The following is a 10,313-nucleotide window of genomic DNA, read 5'->3' as shown; positions in this document are numbered from 1 at the left end:
TTTTTATTTACAAATTCTTTCCTCACATTAATTCATTAACTACTTTATACTCTAATCAATACTTTATCCTCAAAATAAACTCTTCGAAAAATAATATTATAAATATATTTTATAATTTTAGATTGTATCTGAGTTATTTAAATAACATTACAATGTGAAAAATAATATGAAATATATTTGTATATCTTATGTGATTAGAGAAAGTCGACAAACTAGAATCAATTTGTACTACAATATTATAAATAATTATAATTAAATTTGCATAGAAACTCGAACAACTTGACTTGATTTAAATTTTATAAACTCAACTCGAAAAATTTCAAATAAAATTTTATTCATAAAATATGACTCGTCAACTTGAATAATATGAATTTTTTTTACTCGAGTAAATCAAATACTCAACCCTAATCCTGATCCTAATCTTGGCAAAGAAGAGAATGTACGAGTTACTCTGAAACACCGACGAAGTGGGCAAAGCTGGGATATTTTGGCTCCCATCCTAATTCCTTACGAGTTTTCGAGTTGTTCAACATTTTTCCCAGTGGATCACTAGTTCCTGCAACATACAACATGCATCAGCTAATGCAGGTTTCACATATCAAATAACTAAGACTACTTAATCACTTGGATTTAGATGACCAAGTCCGAGTGACTAAGTAGGTTCAATCTGTTTCACGCGAGTTCTTCGTGTATCTGAATAATCAAAACCCCATACCCTTAGCCAATAATATTCTAGGGTTCATCCATAATCAATGTTATACTTCTGTACCAAAAGTGCAAACAAAGAAACCACCTGTAAATCCTTCGAACTTTTTGTCAAATTTGCCGCTTATATCGACCAAATCCATTACTTCTTGCCTACAGAGAAAGTAACAGTGTTAGGAACTCAACAGGTCAGAAAAACAAACAATTTTGACAATGAATAGTATTGGAAGAAATTTATCAACACCAGTTGTCATCTGTCCTTTAACATAAAAGAAGATTACCTGGACAAAGGATGATTGTCACACCCCAAGAAAATCCGACCCCGAAGTTTCGTCTTCAGAACAGCGACAGAGAGGGAAGCCGCATCCTACGACACGGAGCATACAAATCGATATCAACACCATTCAAGTTGCCTAAATGAATTCTTCATCTCAAAAGAGAAATCATCTCTACTTGCAATGCTTCGTGATAGCATAATAAAGAAGTTGAAAAACCTCATAGTGTATAAGATTCAAGATGTGATCGGGACGAGCATCAACGGTCCCCTTACGCAACCAATAGAAATGTGCACCTCTATCTATCTTGTGTGAAAGGTTAAGGGGATCATGAATGTAACGTTGGTAACATCAAGTCCAAGAAACATATAAACATATTAATCCGATAATCGAATTCCGATAAACAGGATATATATAGTCCAGCCAACCTAATGACACAACCATCAAAGTCCAGCACCACTTTTTCAGCCTTGAGAAGGTTATCTGTCCTAGGGATTCTCCCAATCGGCACGTTTGGTGTGTCCTGACAAGGTTATTCGATCTCAGTGACCGTACAATTGAGAAAACAGACGGCGATGATGGATATTAATACGTACCGATGTCAAGAAACAAATCGACAAGAAGAAAGTGTTACTAGCAAAACGTGTTATGTTAGTTCTAAATACCTCATCACATGGTCCATTGTCATTGCAATCGTACAGTAGAGAGCTTGATGTGAATACGAACGAACCTTCGCCATTCCAGCTTAAAGCAGCCAATCTGATCGATTCAAAGCCAAAATCGATAACTATCATACAACGTCGATGACTGGTTACTAGGGGTGATTGACGAATCACAAATAGAAAACAACAGAGACGCCGTGAAAATGCTTGGATACCTGATATCACCAGGGTAATCCGGGGTTTTCGAAGGAGGAGCACAGAAAATCACATAGGGGAACTTTTGATCAGTTATAGTCTCTTTCAAAAGTGGATTAATCCCCAGTGAGAGTAATTCTTCGTGGTGATCCGCTGTCACAGTCTGCCCGTGAATTTGACATCCTGGATGTTCCTGCTTCCACAAATTATGTTGTATATGCGTATGCATATCACTAGGGGTGTAAATCAACAGAATTCGAAAGAATAAAACTGTGTTCGTGTTCATTTGTTTGTTTTTGAAGATATTCATGTTCGTTTAAATTTTTAGTATCGTGTTCATGTTCGTTTATTTATTTTTGATGTTGTTCATGTTTATTCGTTTAAAATTCACAAACATGTTCATTTAACGTTCGCCAACCAATAGTTTTTTCTGTTTTAATTTGCAAGCGAAAGAAAACTAAATTACACCACTAATCCTTAAGTTTCTTAGGCTTCTATGTTTAAAATCAAAAGTTCACCTTATATTTAATTTATTTTCTATCTTCAACAATATTTAAAAGTAAAAAAATAAAATAAAATGAAAAAGAAAACCGAGTAAATAAGATAAGCTTATAAATAAACCAATAAAAGAGTTCATAAACAAACCGATAAACGAGCTTATTCGTGAAAATATATAATCCAGACATATATTTGTTTGTATTCGTTCTGTTGTTAAATGTGTATAAAATTATGTTCGTACTCGTTTATTTAGCTTAATAAACGAATATAGGCGATTGTTATACAAATGATTAATCAACAGTCCATCAAGCGATCTGCTTATTTACAGCCCTAATGCATATGTATATTGTCTTCCTTCGACAACTAATACTAAACTTCCAAACCCACCAATCAGCTAATTCTTATAAATATCCAAGAAAACCATTTGAATTTCAAACCCTAAAACTACATTGAATGATGTTTTATGCCCAATGCATAGAATGAAACCGAAGCTGGAATTTTCTAAAGAGGAAAGGGAAAAGAACAATGAGTAATCTAAAGCAAGCAATAAAATAATTGGTTTACCTCCCTCCATTTTTCAGCCACCAAACGACCAAGAACACCTGGTCCTACAATTAGCAAATCATTTTCTCCCACCCTTGTTTTCCCTGCTTAATTTCAAACAAAAAAAGAAAATCCACAGATTATTTACAAAAAATCCCAAAGCATTATTTAAAAGAAATAAAAACAAATCAAAGAGACCCGTTGAGGAGGAAGCTGAGACTTGAAGAGAAGCAGCGGCCATTGAAGAAGAGATGTTGAAGCTTCGGAAGATTGGAATTGGGTTTTTGAAAATGGATAGCGATGAGGCCGATGATGAGCATGAGATTGGCTTTCTCGAGAGATTCGTGAAATTAATGAGGCAAGAAATGGTTCCCATTTGCTTTAAAAACAAAGATTAAAGAGATTAAAACGAGTTATGTGTTTCTCTGTGTCAATTTTTGATCAATTTGTTTTCTTTTTGAAACGAAGACTACAGTGAAAATGTCGAGTAACAGTAGCAGAAAGAGGACTTTTGTTCTTCGTTGAGACCAATGATTTTATTACACGTGGTATGTTGGATAATGTGTTTCTCTAGGTTTTTATTTCTTGAGACGTTGGTAGATATAAGAGTATAAACAAACAATTAATGAATTGTTGGTGAATTGTTGGTATAGTATTTGTTTGCTAAATTAAATAAATAAATTTGAATAAATTTTTTATATTTATTTTTAATAAGCGAAAGAATATGATTTTTTGTTATATTTATGAATAAGTTCATTTATTGACTCGTTTATAAGTTTGTTTGTTTTTTGGATAATTCGATTTTTATTACCCAAAGAGCAAAGAACTGCTACAAAAAAATTCAATGTTCAGAATTACAACGATCACCTAAAAAGGCAATCAGAACAAAATTAAACTATACCCCATTGGTTACAAAGAGTAATGTTAACGTTATTTAATCTATGTATAAACCTGCCCCTAAGTTGGAACCCAACAATTTCTTTGATTTCCCTAAACATGGCTTCAACAATAGTGGCTTGGGATTGAAAAAGCCTTATGTTTCTTTCTTTCCAAATGACGTAAATCAAAGCAACAGAAGAGATTTTCATGATGGAGGTAAGACGTGATTTACCCTTCCAGGTAGTTACTGTCCATTCGATTAGGTGATCCCAATTAGAGTGCCTAAATCGAAGACCGTTGAGGGAGAAGATAGAAGTTCATAGTGTCTTAGCAATCGAACATTCCAAAAAAAGATGATTCATGGTTTCTATACCAGCATCACAAAATAAGCATGTACAGTCTTTAGTGATCCCCATACGGTGCAACCTCTCTTTGGTAGGGAGCCTATCAAGCAGAGTCATCCACGCAATGAGACTGTGTTTGGGAATAAGAAGAGGAAACCAGATCAGGGCATGCCAATGAATTTTAGGATTCTTCTCCCTAATATCATTCCATAAATCTTTAACTTTCTTGGAAACCAAAGGCATAGCAGAGGAAGTTTCGGACCTGAGCTTCAAAATTTACTTTAAGCTCCAGCTCATATTAGATTTAACAGGAATAGACCAGAAATCGTTGGAGCAGAACATATAGCTCTTTAACCACGCGACCCACAGAGATCCTTCACCAGCAAGGATATTCTTGATTAGGCTCATCATGCAAGCTTTATTCCAAATTTTCAAGTCTTTGAGACCCAGACCACCCTCTGTTTTATGCCGGCAGATTTGTTTCCAGCTCACTCTTGCACCAGCAGCTGGTTTATCAGCCTCTTTCCAAAAGAACCTAGAACATAATTGATCTATTTTTTTCAAGACAGAGAATGGGAGGAAAAGTTGCATGCACCAATAATTTGTAATACTATATAAAACAGCTCAGACAAGCTCTAATATTCCAGCATAACTTAGAGTCTTACCAGACCAAAGATGTAACCGAGATTTAATGGCATCAATAAGAGCAGAACAATAATTTTCAGTAATTTTCCTAGTAACCAGAGGAATACCCAAATACCTTATTGGCAGCCTGCCAATTTTGAATCCAGTAATTAGACTAATGTCCTCAAGAGTTGAGATAGGAATACCAGTAGAAAACAGATCACATTTCGAAACATTTAATTTCAGTCCAAAAATTTCATAAAAAGTATCAAGAACAGATTTAACCCCAATGATACAGTCCATAGTTCCCTTACAGAAGATTAGTAAATCATCAGCAAATGAGAGATGGGTAAGGCCAATGCGCTTACATTTGGGATGATAACTAAACAGACCTTTTGAAGCTGCCAGGTTCAAGAGATTTGAAAGAACATTCATTGATAGGAGAAATAAGTATGGGGAAAGAGGATCCCCTTGCCTTACACCCAATCAGACTTCCATTTAAAGAAACTGAAAAGCTAGTAGTCATGAAGCAAGTTTCAATCCAAGAGATATAAATAGGAGGAAGACCAATAGCCTTTAAAACAGTAGAAATAAATCCCCAATTAATAGAAGAACGAGGAGATAAATGTTTTCTGTTATACCCTCTCACTATTTCCTGGGCCAGCATAGTGTTATCAACAATGGATCGCCCCTTAACAAAAGTTGTTTGATTGAGGGTGATGAGATTTGGAATTACTTTGGAGAGTATATGGACCAGAATTTTGGAAATTGCTTTATAAACAACAGTACAACAAGATATTGGTCTAAAATCTTTGACCTTACTTGGATTAGGAATCTTGGGAATCAAAGCTATTGTAGTAGCATTGAAAGCAGGAAGGATAAATGATTCCTGGAAAAATTGTTTAATGGCAGCAGAGGTCTCTTCACCAATGATAGCCCAAGAATGTTTAAAAAAGATAGGGGTGTAGCCATCAGGACCAGGGGCTTTATCGTTACCTTGAGAGAAAAATCCATCTTTAATTTCATTCATGGTAATTTTTTTGGTAAGATCCGCAGCAAGATCAATAGGGATAGTAGTATGGAGCAGGTCACTTAGCAGGATTGGATCAATACCTTTAACCATTGGGTCAGAAGAACCAAGCAGATTAGAGAAGAAGTTAATAATCTCAGATGAGATATCATCGAAAGATTCTAATTTGTTTCCTTGGTCATCAATCAACAGCCTAATGGTGTCCCTTTTATTTTTTAGGGCAACTGCTGAGTGAAAAAAAAAATTAGAACATTTATCCCCTTCTTTGAGCCACTGAATTTTGGCCTTTTGTTTCAAGAACATAGCTTTAGCATCTTCCAAAAAAATAAGATCCTTATGTAAAGGGATTTCTAAGTCATAACAAGCTTCTCTTTTAAGAGTTTTAAGTTGTTGTTGTTCCAGTTCAACTCTTTTAGAAATAACCCGAGAAGATAGTTCACTAAAGAAAGAATTATTGAGGGCTTTGAGATGAGATTTGAGACGCTTAAGCTTGGAGAAGAGAATCTGCATTGGACTGCTCGTGACAGGTGAAAGCCAAGATTATTCAACCAAAGCAAGGAAATTTGGGTGAAGAGTCCAAAAGTTGAAAAACTTAAAGGGCTTAGGCCTATTGGCTTCCATCTCTTTGTGAGTTCAAAGAAGAGCAAGGCAGTAATCAGAAATGCCAGGTGCCAGAAACTCCACATGGGAAGAATGGAAAGAACTGCTCCAAGTTTGATTAACAAGGACCCTATCAAGTTTCCTTGCAAGGAAAGCATTCTTCTGTTTATTACTCCATGTAAAAGATGGGCCAACATATGGATGGTTAAAAAGTTCAAGGTCAGAAAGAGTTTCCTGGAAATCACTCATATCAGAAGAAGAAGAAGGACCCAACAGATCAAAGTCAGAAGATTCATTAGAGTTCAGGATGATATTAAAATCACCTCCTATGACCCAAGGTAAATGGCCAATGTACCTATCTAAATCCCTTAATTGCTGCCAAAGAAGCCTTCTTTCTCTACCATAATTACTACCATATACAGTAGTAATGACAAAAGGAAAACCAGAATGAAAACCTTTAATGGATAACCATTGTTTAGAAGCATGACAAAAGGTGAGGTGAATTTCTTTTCTACTTAGGATCCAGATTCGGCCATTATGAGTAAAATCATAATTGGTAAATGCATCCCAATTATAAAATTTGTTGTTGAGAATAGTCATAGGTTTGGCATTTTTCACTCTTGTTTTAAGCAGATAGAGAATATCAACTTTATTCAAATTAGCTCTTCTGATGACAGAAGATTGTTTTTTAGGACAATTCAATCCTCTGATGTTCCAGAAGGCACAAATCATTGAGAGGTGTGATCAAGGGCACTCACACTACCTCCTACCTCAACATTTTTTGCTTTAACTAACGAATCTTTCTTTTTCATCTTCAATTCATTCACAATTCTAGCAACTCCTAAAGAAGCATGCCTAGTTTTCCTTTGATTACTTTCGTGAACTATTGAATAATCATCCTCAACACTTAGAACCTCAAATATATTATTTGATACAGATAGGGATAGTTTAGATTTGTTTTTGACTGGTCTACCCATCTCTTTTTTAGGCTGAGATAAAGATAAACTCACAGAAGGAGCAGCAACAATTTTAGATTATGACTTGTTGCTTTCACTTTTAGAAGCATTACTAACAGCATCAGAATTATTCGTATTGACAACCGAAACCTCTATATTTGATACAGTAGGCTCAGATACTAAGACGGTAGAAGCTTTAAAAGAGTCTTCTTCTAAGATAGGAATAGAAGGCTCAGACTCTTGCAATAATTCAATGCCTCCTACAACAGGTTCAGTAATTTGGGAAAGATGAATAGTTTCTTTCTTTTTCCAGACTTGTTGTTTAGTAGGAGCTTTAAGTTTCTGAACATTACAATTCTTATCACTATGGCCAAATACACAATAATTTTTACAGTTAGAGGGAAGCCAGGGTATCTCAACAACTACATAAGTAGTTTTTCTATCTTTAAGGACCACTTCCACGTATTGGGGAATAATATCTTTAACCCCAATCTCAACATAGACTTTCGTGAATTCCAGGTTAGTTTTAGCAGCAGTTACAGAGTCCATAGTAAAGGGAGAGCCTATGGCACTAGCTATGTAACTCAGACTAGATCTAGAGAAGAGTTCTAAGGGCACGTTGAAAAAGTGAATCTAGACGGGGATGCGGGACAAATCAAACTGTAATCTATTCAAGTTAGGTTCCCATCGTCTGAGGATTAGAGGCTTATTTAGTATATGTCAGGGGCCATTTTCAAGAATCCAATCCCTAATAGATTCTGACTTAAATGAAAAAACGTAAAGATTATTCCCAGCAAAGCTTACCTGGACTTTACTGCCATCAAGAGCCTTCCTCCAGAGATTATTAACGATGCGTTGCATTGCAGCAAAGTTAGGGGCAGCACCGAGGAATTGGCCAATGAGTGAAAGCTTCCACTCTTCAATCCCAGCTTCAAGAACTTCAGGAGGCGGATGAACAGAAGTAATTCCTTCACAAACCCTAGGCGGATGGAATTCCAAATCGAGACCTTCAGAGCATCCAAAAAGCTTTCTCCAATCCATCGAAGGACACCAAGAAAAGAAAAAACCAAGTAATCGAACAGAGCTGAGGGAAACTGAAAGAAAACGCCAAGACTGGAAGATTGTACGCCGGAGACACGATCGAGTTTTTAGATTTCATTAGCCTTGCTAACGTGCACCCAGAGAAAAACTTTATCATGCGCCATTATAGAGTAAATTATATGCATAGTAATTGAACTTTATTTTTTCTCTTATTTTGTTTATTATATTTTTAATTTTTTTAATTAATTCACTCCACTTTATACATTGAGTTGTTTTTTTAGTGATTCTACCATTAACTTCCTAACACAGTTATGATGTGAATTAAATAGATACCCTTTAAATCATTAAAAAAAGATAAAATAAAATAAAATTGCTCCCATTTTCATTCTTTTTTCATCTTCCTCCTCTTATTTTCTTTCTATTTCTATTCTCGACTTGAACATATTCAGATTTCGATAATCATATTGACTGTCATTCTAACCACAGTCGGTCACCATCTCTAGAGGTCAATAACTCTCAAAATTTTTGACTAAGTGCGTTTCACCATTTTGAATGTGAATTTGGTGATCGTTTAACTAGAAAACACCCCAAATTCCATAGATTTAGGGTTGATATCATTCCAATTCCATTCTTAGTGTCTCTTTCTTAGGAAGCAATCTCGGACGACCCCTTTTTCTCTTAAGCTTGGTCTGAGCTTTAACTTTTGTGGCTTCAATCTAGTTTTAGTAGAACCCAAGCTTACATCTTTGTTTCTTATAATTATAAAACCCCATAGGTCGCCATATTGGATTTAATTGAATACTCACAAATTTATACCCCAATCTAGGAGAAAGACCTATAAATAAAATACTAACCTCCCGATAACAATCCACATTGGGTTCCCTCCCCGTGCCACAAGGAACCAAATCAACAGCCCGACAATTTGGAAAAACCCCTCGACAAATAGAAGCACCCACTAGTAGCAGACCTGCGTAAAGAAATAAAAACCAATCCACACAAATCAGGGATCTATGATCATAGAAATTGATAATTTCAAATTAGGGATTCCTCCGATCCAAACCGTTGGATTCGAAGCACGTCCAACGGCTCAAATGTGAGTTCAGAAAACCTAGTTCCAAGTTGGCTTCATCTCACGTAGGCCTTGGACCGTTTAGTATTGTGAATCAGGCCTTTGTACTTGCATTTCAGTTATTGGTTGACATATAGGTCTGCAATGAGTCACTGTTTGGTTGGGATTAGATGTGGTTTGGGATTGTAACCGGGTAGTGATGGATTTAATGAGTTATGGGTTTAATTTGGCATAAGTGAGCTGAATGTGAATTGGTGCCACCGATTATGGCATTGGTGTGGATCTCTGGAGTGCTGGTTGCATTCTAGCCGAGTTATTAGCTGGAAGGCTGTTCATGCCTGGTCGTACCGAGGTAACTTATCTTTCTTGAATCTAAGAACATGTATTCTCCTTGTGCCATTCTATTCCTCCCTGCAAAGCACATCATCGTAGCTTTTTACTTTGCAGAGGCATACACTAATTAGCACATTGATTTTGCTCTAGATTTTAGTTTAGTAGCAAAAAAGTGTACTTTTCACGTCGTCTTTTCCTAGTTCTCCATGATATTTGATCCTCCTCTTTTTCTTTTTCTTTTTCTTTTTTAATTTTCCAGCTGCCTTTATCACCTCCTTTGGTATAGGACTTAATTGTTCAGCTGCATCTAGTTCCATGAAAAATTAAGCGTGCTGTTTATTCAACTTCATAATTTGATCACCTGTTTTCATCATATTTATGACTCGGTAATAGTTCTTTCGTAATTGGGGATATCTTGAAAGTTCCACTGGCTTTCTCAATGATCATGAAAGAGCCTGGGAAAGCAATACCGGCATGATTCACTTTACTTGGTTTAAAAAATGTACGCCATTAGGAAGCATTAAGAGCAATGATATTGTATTTTTTTTTATGTAAAAAG

General features: G+C 35.8%; 2 protein-coding genes across 2 annotated transcripts; both read right to left on the bottom strand.

Annotated features, from left to right (window-relative positions):
* Window positions 1-354: 354 nt before the first annotated feature.
* LOC120150195 lies at window positions 355-3,346 on the bottom strand. The gene is made up of 9 exons (XM_039162916.1): window positions 3,077-3,346; window positions 2,900-2,982; window positions 1,858-2,030; window positions 1,646-1,739; window positions 1,393-1,503; window positions 1,200-1,289; window positions 987-1,072; window positions 794-858; window positions 355-556 (listed from the first exon to the last, which is right to left on the bottom strand). Exons 1-9 carry the CDS (start codon window positions 3,252-3,254, stop codon window positions 447-449), a joined length of 990 nt encoding a protein of 329 aa, XP_039018847.1. The 5' UTR covers window positions 3,255-3,346; the 3' UTR covers window positions 355-446.
* A 3,042-nt stretch (window positions 3,347-6,388) lies between these two features.
* On the bottom strand, window positions 6,389-8,352 carry LOC120146591. Its single transcript, XM_039160135.1, has 4 exons — window positions 8,116-8,352; window positions 7,429-7,944; window positions 7,119-7,344; window positions 6,389-6,810 (listed from the first exon to the last, which is right to left on the bottom strand). The coding sequence occupies exons 1-4, from the start codon at window positions 8,350-8,352 to the stop codon at window positions 6,389-6,391; spliced, it is 1,401 nt and encodes a 466-aa protein (XP_039016066.1).
* Window positions 8,353-10,313: the final 1,961 nt, after the last annotated feature.

Source organism: Hibiscus syriacus, unplaced genomic scaffold, assembly GCF_006381635.1.
Source record: "Hibiscus syriacus cultivar Baekdansim isolate YM2019G1 unplaced genomic scaffold, ASM638163v2 tig00000218_pilon, whole genome shotgun sequence".
Lineage (NCBI taxonomy): Eukaryota > Viridiplantae > Streptophyta > Magnoliopsida > Malvales > Malvaceae > Hibiscus > Hibiscus syriacus.
The sequence above is the reverse complement of the archived record's forward strand: the minus strand, read 5'-3'. Positions and strand labels throughout refer to the sequence as shown.

Bases quoted from the DNA above. Each gene is read 5' to 3' on its own strand.
- LOC120146591 (XM_039160135.1), bottom strand. From the start codon at position 8,352: ATGGATTGGAGAAAGCTTTTTGGATGCTCTGAAGGTCTCGATTTGGAA. The intron at 7,945-8,115 runs GTAAGCTTTGCT...ATCCCCGTCTAG, and splicing joins TTGATGGCAGTAAAGTCCAG to ATTCACTTTTTCAACGTGCC. The intron at 7,345-7,428 runs GTTAGTAATGCT...TCTTTATCTCAG, and splicing joins ATACGAATAATTCTGATGCT to CCTAAAAAAGAGATGGGTAG.
- LOC120150195 (XM_039162916.1), bottom strand. From the start codon at position 3,254: ATGGGAACCATTTCTTGCCTCATTAATTTCACGAATCTCTCGAGAAAG. The intron at 1,740-1,857 runs GTATCCAAGCAT...TGAATCGATCAG, and splicing joins GATTACCCTGGTGATATCAG to ATTGGCTGCTTTAAGCTGGA. The intron at 1,290-1,392 runs ATATCCTGTTTA...AACCTTTCACAC, and splicing joins TTAGGTTGGCTGGACTATAT to AAGATAGATAGAGGTGCACA.